The sequence below is a fragment of the Danaus plexippus genome, chromosome Z (genome assembly GCF_018135715.1).
Source record: "Danaus plexippus chromosome Z, MEX_DaPlex, whole genome shotgun sequence".
Taxonomy (NCBI): domain Eukaryota; kingdom Metazoa; phylum Arthropoda; class Insecta; order Lepidoptera; family Nymphalidae; genus Danaus; species Danaus plexippus.
In genome coordinates this window covers 7,700,958-7,717,181 of record NC_083559.1, presented here as the reverse complement: position 1 = coordinate 7,717,181, position 16,224 = coordinate 7,700,958, and the positions used below count along the sequence as shown (strand labels likewise).

At 34.1% G+C, this 16,224-nt stretch overlaps 2 protein-coding genes across 4 annotated transcripts in view; both read right to left on the bottom strand.

Annotated features, from left to right (window-relative positions):
- The window catches only part of LOC116777553 (neurocalcin homolog), a 58,558-nt gene that overhangs the window by 7,412 nt on the left and 34,922 nt on the right, over positions 1 to 16,224 (bottom strand). For both annotated transcript variants that reach the window (XM_032671172.2, XM_032671171.2), the window contains exon 2: positions 35 to 190. In XM_032671172.2, the coding sequence (XP_032527063.1) occupies positions 35 to 104 (70 nt within the window). In that variant the 5' untranslated portion in view covers positions 105 to 190. The remainder of the gene's footprint in view (positions 1 to 34; positions 191 to 16,224) is intronic.
- Positions 501 to 16,224, bottom strand: part of LOC116777555 (neuronal calcium sensor 2) — a 50,346-nt gene continuing 34,622 nt past the window's right edge. For both annotated transcript variants that reach the window (XM_032671174.2, XM_032671173.2), the window contains exons 2-5: positions 5,374 to 5,492; positions 5,147 to 5,290; positions 4,725 to 4,853; positions 501 to 4,304 (exon numbers count right to left, since the gene is read on the bottom strand). In XM_032671174.2, the coding sequence (XP_032527065.1) occupies positions 4,128 to 4,304; positions 4,725 to 4,853; positions 5,147 to 5,290; positions 5,374 to 5,484 (561 nt within the window). In that variant the 5' untranslated portion in view covers positions 5,485 to 5,492 and the 3' untranslated portion in view covers positions 501 to 4,127. The remainder of the gene's footprint in view (positions 4,305 to 4,724; positions 4,854 to 5,146; positions 5,291 to 5,373; positions 5,493 to 16,224) is intronic.

Genomic DNA, 16,224 nt, shown 5'->3' with positions numbered 1-16,224 from the left:
ATTTATTATTGCATTGTTAATAATTTTATCTGACCTGAAAACTCAGTATTTTGCTTTAGATCTTCCAGAACCTCAGGTTTCAGTTTGCTGTTTTGTTTACCCATTTTTATAATTTTTGTGAGTTTTCTAATAGGGACGTCAAAACAATTAACACAGTTTTTTTATCCTCTAGTTAGACAATTCTTGGGCCCTAAAAAAAATACATAGATTTATTAATGTCAAGAAAATAAGTACTTGATTATACATATGTATGAATGCAGCTCCATAAATAATTTCAACTGCAAGTTGATATATAAAGACCAAATTGACTTACTTTTCCTTCACAATATACAAAGAAATATATATAAATATATAAATGAAAACTGGAAAACTGTTATTACTATCCTTTAAATATCATGTCAGCTAAGAAATAATATACTACAATAATATTCAAGAAATGAAAAATGTCAGTCAACAGGTGATTTAAAAAATAATAATAATGAGACAAATTAAGAACTATGTTATTTTTGTAATTTGTATATTATACATGAATAGGCAAAATGTGAATCATTAAAAATATGTATTCTTAGAAATACAACAGATCATGGGACATAGTGAGTGTCGTCTATTACAGGTGCCTATCTATTACTATGACGAAGATACTTTCACTTTCTAGAAACACCGCAAATCGATACCATTGTAAATTAGTGCTTCAGCACGGTAAATACATAAAAAACCTTACTCAGACTTGGAGATTCATCAGAAATAAGAATACTGAGCGAGTTAAGTTTTGTCAAGACATTTGTTTAAGCGAGTATCCTAAACTAAATAATAACAATACTCAAGTAACTGATAACTGAAAGACGATGAGCTGTGATGTTCCGCCAGCTGCTCTCTTTCAGTTTTTACAAATTTTTGTTACAATCGTAGCTGCCACCTAATAAATTCATATAAAATGTTGTAAAAAAGTGTAGAACGCACATAAAAATGCCAAAAATTCATTATAGAATTGACATTGACAACTTGTATGGTCGATTATACACAAATGATACAATAAAATATAATCCCATGTCAGTCATGATAAATGGTGGAAACGGACAAAGCCCAATTTTAATTATTAGGTGACAACGAGTCTTGTAAGATAATCTATTTATTACAACTAAAAATAATTCTACAACACATATGGTAACATTAATTTAAATAATTATATGCAATTAAATGCATCCATATTCTACGGCGTGTCGTAACAAGCACTGTAATATTGTAAGACGTGGTTATTATTTTAGAAAATATAAATGCACCTAAACTATAATATATAATAATTATCAATTATATTATGACACAACCTGCTACTTATATAACAGATCATAATAAATAAATGAAACAAGACAAAAATTTTACCCGAATATTATTAATATCAAATATAGTAAGTATCGTCGAATACATCATAGAAAGGAATGTCAAAATGTATGTAAATATTGTGCATTTAATTTTGTATTAATTTAAATTATACTTTATTCATAAAGCTTCTATATTAAATTATTGACACAGCTACGATCGCTACAATGATATAGTATATAGCAGTAATATAATGACATAATATACATAAGTAATAAGTACAAACCTTTTATAAATGAAATATAATTAAAAAAATAAGGTTCAAGTAAACAGAAAATAAAATTGTGCCATAAATTTACTTAGTCTAGAGATACGAAGACCACAGAGTTTTAAATTGACAGTAGGTTTATTATATGAAGTAATATATGGATTAAAAAAAAATATGTGAAATTACATCAACACTATACACATACTAGGAATATAGCTATTTCGTCAAATGTACCATTAAAAGTATCGATTGTCTAAATTTGAGAACAGTGCATTATAATAAATGGTTTTAAAGTGATCTAATTATAATTTAGAGAGGATGCCAAAGAGAATAGAAAAAAATATTCTGAACCGACTCAAGGCCCGGGTCGCGTTTCTCCCACCTTTTATGTTTCCATTTTAATATCTGAATCGTTTTTAATAACTGTTCATCAACGCGCCAAAGACTTATAAGCAATGCTTAGTTATGATACTGTTGTATTTATTTAAGATTGTTTAAGTTTTGTTCGAGATTACAAAATTGAAATCACATTTCATTTATCAATAATCTTTTATATCACCCCCTTAATACCCTTTGATTATTTAATAATTAAATGTCCGTCGAATGATTTGTTTATTATATTTTAATAAAAAGTGAATTGCGATATGTACATTACAACTAACAGGGTTTACAACTTATTATAATGAATGGAATGTTAATCGATAAGGGGTGGATTGATGTTTAGTTTTCAGTGCATTTTTACACCCCATACAACATATATTAAATATTTTTTTATTTATTATTGTTTTTTTTTATATAAAATTATGAAATATCTAATCAGATGAATTTTTAGCACCTAATTAAGTTTTGGTTTATTAATAAAATTGTATTCATACACAGGTTCAGATATTTATTATGTGTTATGCGACTTTATAAATTCAAATTACAATGTTATTTATGCTTATTTTTTTATTATTCACTATACACTGAAAACTAATAGTGTAGTTTTATTTTTATTTTCATTTAACCGCGACCCCCAGAACCGCATGGCCAACTTAATATATTATGTTGTATAACCAGCATAGTATAGTTAATTATTCTAACGTCTAGTAAATATACAATCTAAAAGATATGGGACTAGGAAACACTTGTGTATGGGTTCTCTTAGCTAAATTATGGAAGAAGATTTGTGCATAACTTTGGCAATAATCTTAATTAAATATGACCAAAAAAAAGAAAACAATTAATTTATGTGTATGCAGAAAAAGCTTACAGAAAGAAAGAAGTAGAAGTGGTTATCTACTTTACAGCGAACTAGAAGGCACAGAGTATTAGGGAAATACGAAGTAGAAAATACAAGGAGTACAGCATCATAAAGGATGTAAAATTGATTAAGCTCTAGTTTTTGGGGGTAAATGTTTGGAATGAAATAAAGGAAGCGTTATAACTAGTCGAGTTGAAGAGTAGAGTAGTAGAGCTCGATAGGAGGGTCCCAGTCTAAGTGATTGAGAAGAGTTAACACCGATTACATATAATATGTAAGATTTACAACACCGATATCGACATTAGAATGATAAATACTTATTTAAATTTAATAAAACTTACACGTATATCGACCTAACAAACAGAAACAATCAGATTGGAACGAGACGACGTTTCTGACTTGGAATGTACATCGTTTGCTCAATCGGAATATTCCATCAATCTGATTTATTCTGTTCGAACATAGCTATACTAAATTGTTGACTTAAATAAAGATTGACTTTTGTTATATTGTGCATACATTAAATAATCATAGGTTTTACATATAAATTGTCATGATATTACAACATATTTTGCCTATAAAGTGTATGGTACGGACAAAATTACGACATCGGACGACCGAACAGCGACATCGACAAAATAATACTGAAATAAACACGAATACAAGGTATAAAATAACTAATTATACGGATACAATGAACTTGTATAATTATAAACTCTGAATGGGCGTGACCGGCATATTGTAGATTATTCAGTTCGGACAATCTAATTTAGAAAAAGGAATGATTTTAAAAACGAAAATTGGGTTAAATGATAGCAAACCGACACATCACTTTATATCAGGCTCTTTCGAATGGAGACATAAGTATATTAGCAATATGTCAGTGCTAAAAATATTATTGTAGCACCGCTGTGTAAGTGATTGGTGAGGTACCAAATATATATGAGATATCGCAATAAATCGATATCGAAATTTAAATTCAAATCAATCCGTGAATTGGATTCACAGAATGTAATTTGGACGAGTATATCGAGGACGTAAGAGGAGTTAAAATAAACGGATGTGGCTTACATATGAAAAAACTGTAAGAGAGTTAAATAAAGAGATGTTATGGTAATGTCGCAGTTAGATCGCCGATATTGAAACGGAATTAGGTTTCAAATTAAATAAGGATAAAAAAATATGCGGCATTTAGTTAGCCAGAATCTATGACTCAAACAAATTATAATTTATTAAAAATGTCGCCGTAAGATCGTCAATAATTTCGTAGTAAGGGAAAGGAATGAAGGAGTGTGGCGTTTAGGGAGCCAACATCTTAGACAGCTCCTCATCCTGGAGGCAGCCTTTGAGGAACTCGTCCTGGGTCAATTGACCGTCGTTGTTCTCGTCCATCTTAGCGAAGATGTTTTTAGCGCGCTCCTCGGCCGAGTCCGCGGGCCTGTTGCTGGAGCAAGCGCCAAGCATGTCGTATATGGCCTAAAATTTTACATTTTGTAGATTTCCAGATTGAATTTAACAGTTTTTTTAAATAAAATATAAACAAAAAAGAAATTTAAAGTGTATGGTTGTAGTTTTGAAAAATTACTTAAAAAATTACTTGAAAAATTACTTTTTTCGTCTCACGGGGTCTTTTAGTAAATAACGACATGACTTGAACAGATAATTTGACTTGTTTATTAGTTCCTGAAGGGTTTGACATATGTAATCTAAGGTAAAAAAGGTATGTTTCGATTTGTAGGTCATGAAGATTAAATAATATTTAGATGATGTATAAATCCTGCTTTAGTATCCAGACTACAATAAATGCATTCATAAGGTAAGAACTGAAGTAGTGCCATCACAATAGAAACTGAAAGACCTTCACGTGTAAATAAAATATGACATTTGAATACTCACTTGGACTATTTTCGTCATCTCTTGAATATCTATCACCCCGTTCCCATCTACATCGTACATACGGAAGGCCCACTTCAGTTTTTCCTCCGGGGTCCCGCTAGAGGTGACATGGATGGCTTGCAGGAATTCCTACACAAAAACATCAAAATCCATACACGACCTCTTCCCTAGCACGCAAAACGAGGGAAGTTTTGTGTTGCACAAAATAATGTCTTAAAAATATACATACAAATTATACATTTCATCAATTAACCAAATCGCATTAAGCATAAAACTGTCATTTCTTAGGAATGAATAGAACAAAAAAGATTAATTTAAAAATTCGCCAGTACAAAATGGAACATAAACTATAGTTTGCTATGCTATGCTATGATTCGCCAGCATTCGCAGTGCTAAAATATTCACTAGGTTCATAAAATTACCTTAAAATCTATGTATCCATTCTTGTCCATATCGAATGTACGGAAAACGTGGTCGCAGAATTCAACCGCATTACCAGATGGGAAGAACATTTTGTACATGTCGACAAATTTAGCCGGCGTGAGCCTGCCGTTGGGACAATCTTGCTGCAAATAAAAAATATAACAATATGATCCAATATAAGAATGAAGCTCGAACTTTAAAAACTAATAACTTAACCTACACTTACCTTGAAACCCTTGTACCATTCTTTTATGGTGGTCTCATCGTACGATGTATGGGTTTTGAGGAAATCCATGTCCTCTTTGGTAAGTTTATCTTTGCTGACGAAACAACCCATGATGATCCCTGCAAAGATATATTTCTTGCATAAATAGTAATACAATTTTGTATAGTGCCTGTTGAGGCTGTAGTTTAACAAATCAAACATGTAAACTGCTACAACAAATAAATCCTGTCAAGATTTGTTTTCATCTTGTTCATAACAGACGTAACCGTTTCTATCATAAAAATAAATACGCAACTGTTTTTCTAAGCCTAGGAAACTTTTTCTTAATCTACATTTATAGAAAAATAAATAAATAAATGAATCAAAAAGATATGATAACAATATATTTTAGGATATATATAAATGTCTCGCTGGATTACTATGCATAAAGTGACAAAATATCTAAACGCAATCACGATTACTGAGGCCAGCCAAAACACGAAGGTAAGCTTAGGGCGTGGAAATGTCATGGCCACAACACCGATGAAGATAAAACAAGTACTGCCCTACGGCACTTTCATTCGGCGCTCGGGCTGCGGTACTGATACAAGTTCCAGATACAAGACTCAATAATGATCTATCTCAATATAGAAATAGAACATCTAAGAATGGTTTTCAGAACCTATTGATAGATATCAGAGACATGTTTTATAAAAATATATAGAATTAAAGCAATAGAAACCTATTAAAAGATATAAAACGTAACTTTACAAAGATAATATAAATATTGTATAATAAAAGAAAATCCTTATTTAACTTGACAACTTTCTATAAGAAGTTTGAATAAATACTTGTCCTTGATTTTTACTCTTTCAGCCTTAGTGCAAAATTTTTGATCATCCAATTATCCTTAAATTTATAAATTCTGGACATTATTCTATTAATATTATTCGATAGAATTATAAATTAAAATAGAGTTCTTTTAAGCTCGGTCTCTCTATCCAAAGATACGGTTCTTAATGAAATGCTTTTAGATTTTTTTTTATAGTTAACAACATGAAACAAAGTTCCCTTTATTGTTCTGACGTAAAATGTTTGCGAAATGCCCTAGAAAACAGAGAAAAAACTTCGAAACACGCCGGCGTCACAAATTGGATGGCGACAACACAAAAGACATACACTGGTCAACTAGTTTTAATAGTTACAGACACTAATAGAGCTAGAATCAGTTTCGCAATAAAAAAATAAGTTTTAATTTCTTATAAACTAAAATAATTGTCAAAAGTGAAATTACATACTAAAATCATTGATTTGAACCTTTTTGGGAATACCGTAATAAGAACAGTATGGCTAAGTCAACTAAACTAATTGGTTTTTCTAAACTGAAACCAATTCTTCCATGGGTACTGAAAGGAAGCAGTAACTTTTATACAGGTTGTAGAAACTGACGCAGTTATCTTTACAGTATATTATAAATGGTTTATGTAAAACTTTTAATGTATAATAATTATCTGTTCTCGTTGGAGGCTCATTTTCGTAACAAGTTTTTTCAATACCAAACTTTGAATACAAAATAGCACAACCCACATAAAAGCCACAATCATTATCGTGTTGAGATTTCTTTTATTATAAGGTGATGACAAAATTATATCTAAGACAAATTGGCTTCTTTTTATGGCGCATCTTTAAACATTATGCATTATAAATACAATCATTCATAATTATTGCACTAAAAACACGAGAAGTGTAATTAAAATTATTGTTTTAAAAATAATTTATAACTTGAAAACAAAAATTCTTCACTTTGCAAAATACTTGGCGCTTATCTTAATTTGATAAGTGCTCTGGGCCGTCAAAATAAAATTGGTTAAATCTACATCCGACAAGTCGTGATAAATGTAACGTTATATTATCAGTAAGTAAAATATAAAACGTTTTCATTATCTCGTGGTGAAGGTTGTTGTTTATGCTCCTATCTACATATGGATGTTTAACAAAAAACTTAAGATTTTTACTGCTGTTATGTTATGCCTACGAGGCAACAGATTTTCGTTGACAAGGCAACAAATTTTCGTCACAGATGTATCTCAGTACTAACGCTTCGACGTAAGTTAAACAGGGACGAAAGGCTGCTAACATACCTCCATTCAAACTTAGGATCACAGAAAACCATTATAAGTAACTACAAAGTTTCAAGGAAAGTCACGCATACACAATACTTTGCAGAAGCTTATATGTAAATAATAAGGCTTAATCTACTTTAAATTATATATTCAATATACTTACTTACATACTTTAAATTTTTACGGTTAAGAAATTACGAAGTTTAAAACAACAAATTCACAATTTATTTTCCAAATAAACATCGAATATTAATAAAAATGTATTTTCGGAAACTGGACATAACATTGAAGGCTATTGAATTGCAATCCGTGCAGTGCCGGTTGCGAATATCACTGCCCCCTCTGTTCCCGTGGGTGTCGTAGAAAGCGACTAAGGGATATATTACCAGGAAAATGAGCAGCAGCATCTTCCCGGAACAGGTCACCTATACTGCGCTCGCCAACCCGTCTGCCAAGCGTGGCGAATATTAGCAACTCCCCCTTCATGAGGACCAAATGCAACGAACGGCCCCGAGACCCGGCAGCCCCACTAGCCCGGACTACGGTAGCGGTCCCGGTAAGTGGTGTTCTCGCTAGCTAGGGGTGCGAAGAATCCCCGGCAGATGCCCGGCTACCAATTCAAACGACCACTGGCCCTGGCAACGCACGACATATGATCTTTGAGGAATAACGAGAAGATTGTGGAACTGGAGGTAGAATTGAGTAAATTACTGTGGGATATTTTGTGGTTGTCTAAAGTCCGTAGAGAGGGTCAGGATACGATAACCCTGAAATCTGGTAATCTGCTCTTCTACCGGGAGGGTGACCAACAATCAAAAGGTATCGAATTTCTCGTCCACAAGTAAGAGACTTGTTAACAACATCATAACCATCGACAGTGTCTCGAGCAGTGTTGCATACCTAACACTCAGAGTACCTAAGAGATACATTGAAGGTCGTTCAGGTATATGCGCCGACTACGTTCCACCCAGATGAGGAAGTGGAGCCTATGTATGAAGACATTAGTAGGGCCATACATACTAGCAAGACTCACTTCAATGTTGTTATGGGAGACTTCAATGCAAAGCTAGGCAAGAGAAGCGCTTACGAGTTGAAGGTGGGGGACTTCGGGCATGGGCAACGGAACCTTAGAGGACAGAGGCTGGCGGATTTTCTGGGTAAAGAAGGACTCTTTGTGATGAATTCTTTCTTCCAGAAGCTTTCTCATCGAAAATGGACTTGGATGAGCCCCGATGGATCCACGACAAATGAGATAGAATTCATTATGACCGATAAGAGACGAATATTCATTGATGCCTCAGTGATTCACAGGGTGAAAACCGGTAGTGATCACCGAATTGTGAGAGGCACGTTAAATATAAATGTTAAACTGGAACGGTCCCGTTTAATGAAGACCACGCTCCGACCTGCTCGCGCTCAGATCGAAAACCCCGAAAGCTTTCAACTCGAGCTTTCAAATCGCTTTGATTGCCTGGAAGATCAGGCATCGGTGAACCCAGCGCCATAACAGGTTCGTAGAAACCGCCCATACGGTTGGGTCTCAGTTCTTCAAGACTCACCGTACCACTAGAACACAGAGGCTCTCCGACTGCACCCTTAAACTTATGGCTGAACGACGCTTGCACAAATTGCAGTCTCCTGATGATGCTGAGTCACATGGCCAGCTTAATAGACGAATCTGGAAATACTTGCGACACGACATTCGTAACTTCCATACTGCTCGTATCAAAGCTACAATTGAGCGAAACAAAGGCTCCAAAGTGTTCGAAAGAGATATGTCTATTGGGCAAAATCAGGTGACAAAGTTGAAGCGGGATTATGGCAGCGTAGAGTCTACAAAAGCGGAAGTCTTGAGGGAAGTTGAGAACTTCTATGGACTCTACGATTCGGTCGCAAAGCCTGTTTCTAGTACGGCTACAGACCCGTGAGCCAAATTGACACTTTACCGAGGATATCCCGGACATCAGCCTGTTTGAAATTGAGATGGCCCTAAAACAGCTAAAGAACAACAAGAACAAGAACAGTAAGCCACAGGGTGAAGACGGAATTACTTCTGAACTTCTGAAAGCGGGTGGATCACCGGTACTTTAAGTCCTTCAGAAGCTCTTCAATTCTGTCTTGTTTGAAGGTACCACGCCTGAGGCATGGAACAAGAGTGTAGTTGTGTTGTTCTTCAAGAAAGGTGATAACACCCTATTGAAGAACTACAGACCCATCTCGCTCTTGAGCCACGTTTACAAGCTGTTTTCTAGAATCATTGTAAATCGTCTCGAACGCAGGTTTGATGACCTCCAGCCTCCCGAACAAGTACTAAGGCTATAGTACCGTAGACCATATACATACGCTGCGCCAGGTTATACAGAAGACCGAGGAGTATAACTTGCCGCTCTGTCTAGCGATTGTGGACTAGGAAAAAGCCTTTGATTCGGTCGAAACATAGGCGGTACTGGAGTCTCTCCAGCGATGCCATATTGACTATATAGAAACGCCACTATTTCGGTTCGACCTCGGAAACAGAGTTCGAGGGCGATTCCCTCAAAAAGAGGCGTAAGACAGGGAGAGGTCATATCTCTGAAACTGTTCACGGCCGCTTTGGAAGACGCCTTCAAGCTCCTGGAATAGGAAGGACTGGGCATTAATATTAATGGCGAATACATTACTCACCTTCGGTTTGCTGACGATATCGTAGTCATGGCAAAGTCAATGGAGGAACTCAGTACGATGCTCGAAGGCCTCAATCGAGTCTTCCAACGGATAGGTCTTAAAATGAGCATGGACAAGACGAATCTCATGTCTAATGTCCATGTTGCACCTACCCCTGTTATGGTTGAGAACTCGGTACTTGAAGTTGTTGACGCGTATGTATGTATACCTGGGACAGAGGGTCCAGTTAGGAAGGTCCAACTTCGAGACAGAGGTTAATCGCCGAATCCAGTTCGGATGGGCAGCGTTCAGGAAGCTCCGTAACGTCTCTTCGTCCAAAAGACCTCAGTGCCTTAAGACGAAGGTATTTAATCAGTGTGTGTTGCCAGTGATGTCGTACTGATCCGAAATGTGGTGCTTCACCAAAGGGCTTATGAAAAGACTCAGAGTCGCTCAAAGAGCTATGGAGAGAGCTATGATCGGAGTTTCTCTACGGGATCGAATCAGAAATGATGAGATACGTAGAAGAATGAAAGGAACCGACATAGCTAAACGGATTAGCTCTTTGAAGTGGCAGTGGGCAGGTCATATAGCCCGGAGAACAGATGGCCGTTGGGGGCGAAAAGTGCTCGAATGGAGACCACGGATCGGAAAGCGCAGCGTCGGACGTCCACCAACGAGATGGACGGACGACTTAGTCAAGGCCGCGGGTTCACGGTACATGCAGGCCGCTTCCGACCGAACTTGGAAGTCGATGAGGGAGGCCTATGTCCAGCAGTGGACCTCACATGGCTGAAGAGAGAGAGAGAGAGAGAGAATTTTATAATGAATAGGTGAAAGTTATTTAAATGTATTTTTTGTGGCGCCTTTGGTAGCAATAACAATTGACACAATAAAAATAGATACTGCAAATTTTTCACTTAAATTTTTCTTTTATATTAAATAAATGCAAGACGAATGCAAAAAAATGTTAAAAATAAGTACACGTTTAACCTTCATCTCGATAGATTTAAAAATAACTTTGTTAAAGCATGTAGTCGAAGATAGACCATAAGATGAAGCTTTTAAGGCTGTCATGCTTATATCTATCAAAGTATTAACAGATGTCAAGGGAAACGGCAACAGTTTCCAAGGCGAGATAATAACAAACAGGAAATTTTATTAGACCAGCATTTCTCGTTTTATGTCCTTACCCGCTTTACGGTAGAGTAGCTGATCGACTGCACTTTGGAATAATGTTAAAAAGAAATAAAATAGCGCCTTTTAAAATGTTCAGGTATTTTATCACTTTACATCATTTAATCAATTGAGAATTTTTAGTTTACATTTTCTCGATAAATATTTTTATGTACTATGTGATGTAATGATTGTTACAACAATCGAAGTTTCTTTTTCGAGGGAGGAATGCAAGAGAAACAATTCTATTTTATAATTCAACAAAACAATTGCGACATAATATTTAAAATTGAACCACGTACGAAACATTCATATGGCTGCCATTTTTTATTAGAGGTCGGTGATATTCATTCACTCCAGTCACGCGTGGCTCGGGTGGCTCTTGCTGGTGAATATCTTTTGTTATTTCATAAATTAGCAGCTTATTTGAGCTCCACCGCTTTTGAATAGACGTATACAACTATAAATATATATTGCTTATTGGATTTAAAATCATAAAAGTGAATTAGTATATATTCATTATGCCCTTATGTAGTATTTAATCTCAAAGATAATAAAATAATAAAGGCTTAAATTGAATCAATGAAATTGCTCATAATGATTTTCACTGTAACGTTTACAATATTTTTCACTGTAAAAGCAACTCAATATTTTGTTAAAAATGGAGCCGCTGCGGATTTAATTTTATATTCAACAACGTAGTGCTGTTGATATTTGCATTTTCTGAATAAGCACTAACGTATACTGTAAATGTTATTTGCAACTGTCTCATTTCATGTTTAATGTAATTTTAGCATCCAATTAATTAGGGAAGACAAACATCCTGTATAAAACGAAATTGTACATAAAGGTTGCCAACGTAAAATAGATGATATCCAATAAGGAGTTAAACGATTGTTCTAAATAGGATAGAATCAGCATTTCATTTGAAAAATTAGTTAATTTATGATTAGGCAATAAGTTTTGATAATCATGTAAGACTAAGAATTAGTAGACTTTACTAATTGTGAAAAAAAATCCCCAATAACCTAATATCTATATGGTCATGAAAGTATAGACGTATTTAAGAAAAAATAATATTTATTTCTATTTTTACATTTAAGTCACTATGAATTCAAAGGTAAAAAATATTTGTTTTTCTCGTTTCAATCAAAGTATTTCAAAATAGAGAATAAAACGAACATGGTTTTAAAACAACATCACTGAACTTATTATTATTACGTCAAACACGAAAAGTAATGAAATCAAAAATATTACAAGTAAAAAATTATTTAATTTTGAACAAAAATTACTGGCTAACAGAACTCAATAATGAAAACAACGATATCATTGTCGTAATTAAAAAAAGGCATTAAAAAATCTTCCCGTTAAACTATTGGATACAAGCAGCCTCTCGACATCATCATATAATGCGAGATCGTGCTTAATCTGTTTGATTGATTTTAAAACAACGATGTGGTAGACTTATACAAAATTGGACAAAGTCAATAATTTATTATATAACGAAAAACACCGTCAGATGAATATCGTTTACAATCAAACCACTTTTCGTATCTCGATGCGGTTATTTTCAGATGAACATATATTACACAGTTGATGATAAAATTCAGAATTACCGCCGCCTACGTAAGTAGAAATACACTTACACCTATAAAATCAGCACTTCAGAGCCTATTGGCAATTTGCCATTATTTGATGGTAGGTAATACCTATCGATAAAGTATCTGTAATAACAACGTCATGTTCTTAAGTATTGAGCAGACTACGGATATTTCTATTATAGATCAGATTGTAACACACGAACCTTATTAAATTTCGAAGTTTGACTCATACGATCATATATTAGAATAAAATAAATTCACGAAGTAGTTAACCGAATATTTACTTGTACTTGATGAATAATCAAGTACAAGTAAATATTCCGTCATAGAGTACCCACTGTTAAGTCTCACGTATAAACCTATATAATAGGTTGTCAAATATCTCCCTTCCGCCTTTTTGTCTATTGAATTTCGTGGCTATGTACAAAGCTCTACAGAGCTCGTATCTGGCAATACTATACATCGTCCCAAACAGTGACCAAGCCGGGATTGACGGCCAGGAAGGTTTTGCTGTGTGTTTGGGGAGATTGCAAGGGAATCATCCACTATAAGTTGCTCTCAAATGCACGCTTAATTCTATAATTTACTGCGAACTACTGGACCGCTTTAAGCAGGCTATCGACCAGAGGCGTCCAAAATTGGCCAATAGGAAGGATGTAGTATTCCACCAGGACAACGCCAGGCCACTCACTTCGTTAATGACTCGTCAGAAGATACGGGAGCTCGGATGGGAAGTTTTATTGCATTCACCGTATAGCCCGTACAGAGTGCCATGTGATTACCACCTGTTTCTGTCCATGGCGAACGCCCTTGGTGGCGTAATGTTGAACTCAAAAGAGGCTTGTGAAAAGTGCCTGTCCGAGTTCTCCGCAAATAAGGAGAGGGGCTTCTATGAGAGGGGTATTATGAAATTGCTGTCTAGATGGAAACAGATTATCGAACAAACCGGCGAATATTTGAATTAAATCCGAACACTGTAACACTTTTTATAAATCATTGAATAAAGAGCAAAAAAGCAGAAGGGAGATATTTGACAACCTAATATATATTGAAAATAAGTAATCTAAATTCACTTAATTTTATTGTAGCTCGGTTATGATAAAGACAAACTGCTGTTAGACATGGAGGTGGCAGTCGTATTAAAGGCATACATAGGCACATATAGTATATTCGACAAAATCTATTAAATGTGGAATATACAAAAACGCCAACTATGATTGGTACGTGATTTTTGATGTTAGACCACTATTTAAATACAAATAGTATAGATATTTTTCTTATCATACCTTAGCGATATTGGCCTCCGATACTAAAACTTTGAATACGACTCGAAAGGATTATCATATTTATTATTCTGGCTTATCAAAGTTTTCATTTTCTATACAATTTAAAACATAAAATAATAAAAATATTTCAATAAAAAGACCAATAAAGCACCCTTAAACGTGAAGGCGAACATCGAATAGCCGCTAAGATTACTCACGTTCCAAATATAAAATTCAATATTATATTGTAAATGCAAAATATTACGCAAGGTAATTACGATTCCTCACAAATCTAATAAATAGGTTATCTTATTAGATAGAACTAGAACTGAAATTAATTATGTATCCGGTGTACTATTTTATGCATAACAATTGTCTATGTATGCTTTTGTTTGAAATATTCATAATTAAACATTAGCGTTCCAACACGGAGTGCATTCAAGGAGACCTTCTAAGTGCTTATACACATACAGCAGCTTATTTATATTAATAATAGTTGATAAAATTGTCATAGATTATAAAATTATAAAATATTGCAAGTAAATTTTAAAAATGTTCAATTATAAATGTGTAATTTTTAGGATTGTAACGATGTATGTGTGGCAGTATTATGAATGGGTTTTCTTTATGAAATAAAAACTAAAATCTTGAGCGTCGTGACATTGCTTGTAATACACTTAAAAGTTAAATATAAGTGTAAAATCCTTAAAAAAAATAACTGTTTTGCATAAATTCATAAATTATAAGTCAAAAACATAACAGAAACTTTTGGAGAAGAAAGTTGACTTTTGGCATTCGAATATCCGTCGGATATGCAATCAAAAATGCTTCAATTAGAAAATCCAATACTAGGTTCTCGTATTCCGGAAACCTGTCCATTTTAGTTCTGAATCCACATTCGATTTATCTCTATTCTTAACATTTTGCTAACGTACATTTTAAGTTCGTGTTATTGGAAAATTCTCATTTTAATCATAGGATCTCATATTATATTTGCTAAGGAAATATCCGAAATCGAAATATATATTCATGATTTCAATTTTTTCTGGGAAATCAAAGGTCATATTACATGATCAGTCAGTAAGATTTTTTTGTTTACTAATTTCTATATCTTTTTTCCGTCCATAGACTTTTATTCGTTGCTTTTCAGTTTATTCAACAGCGCCGTTTAGTTTAAATTTGAAATTATTTTATTGAACAGAGCACGAATCTAACAAAGTTTTTTTTTTGATGGTAAATAATACTTTTATTGAATATTACTCGATACTAAAGAAATTTTTCTATATAAAAATTCAAGAATAGGCCAACTTTTATTAATGTATGTCACCCCAAAAAGAGCTTTTTCGAAAAGATTGTCATAGACTTGAAAAAAACCTACTAGACAGATTCATCATTTCTTTACATTTTATTTTGTAATTTACAGGTAAATAGTTTTCCACCAATGAATTGACAGAAATCATGAATCTTTTCCATGTAAGGCGTACACTAATGTTCAGTTGTGATCGTTTTAGTTGCGGTACAGCACAACCGAGGTTGTACATGTGTCCGACAAGTTGACGCCTTTGTCAAGTTAAATTCGTTAAAGCCTGCACACTCTGGCTACACGTCAAAGACAAATCGATTTATACGTTATCACACATCCATTGATGTGCATTGCTGATCACCTGACAGTTGAAAATTTTGTACGTCCAACGACGACGCAACTTCGACGATGACAAGTGAAATAATGAAAATAAAGATTTTTTTTCTCTTGCTCACCTCCCTACATTCCTAGATTATGAGATAAACATGGTTTTATTACACTGCCAAAAATTCAAATATTTTATAAACCATAACGGCAACAAATGTTCATACAATTATGTAAACCCAAAGTTAATTAGAAATGTAGATTGCTATACTGAGTAAAAATCTAAATGAATCTTACGATTCTAGTGCTCCACTTTTCTTTATTCCTACTACAGAACACGTTAGTAATTTACTTTGATAAATGATATATTATCATAAAATAACTATTACATACATTCAAATTAAGAATAAATTAATAGGAAATTCCGCCCCATCACG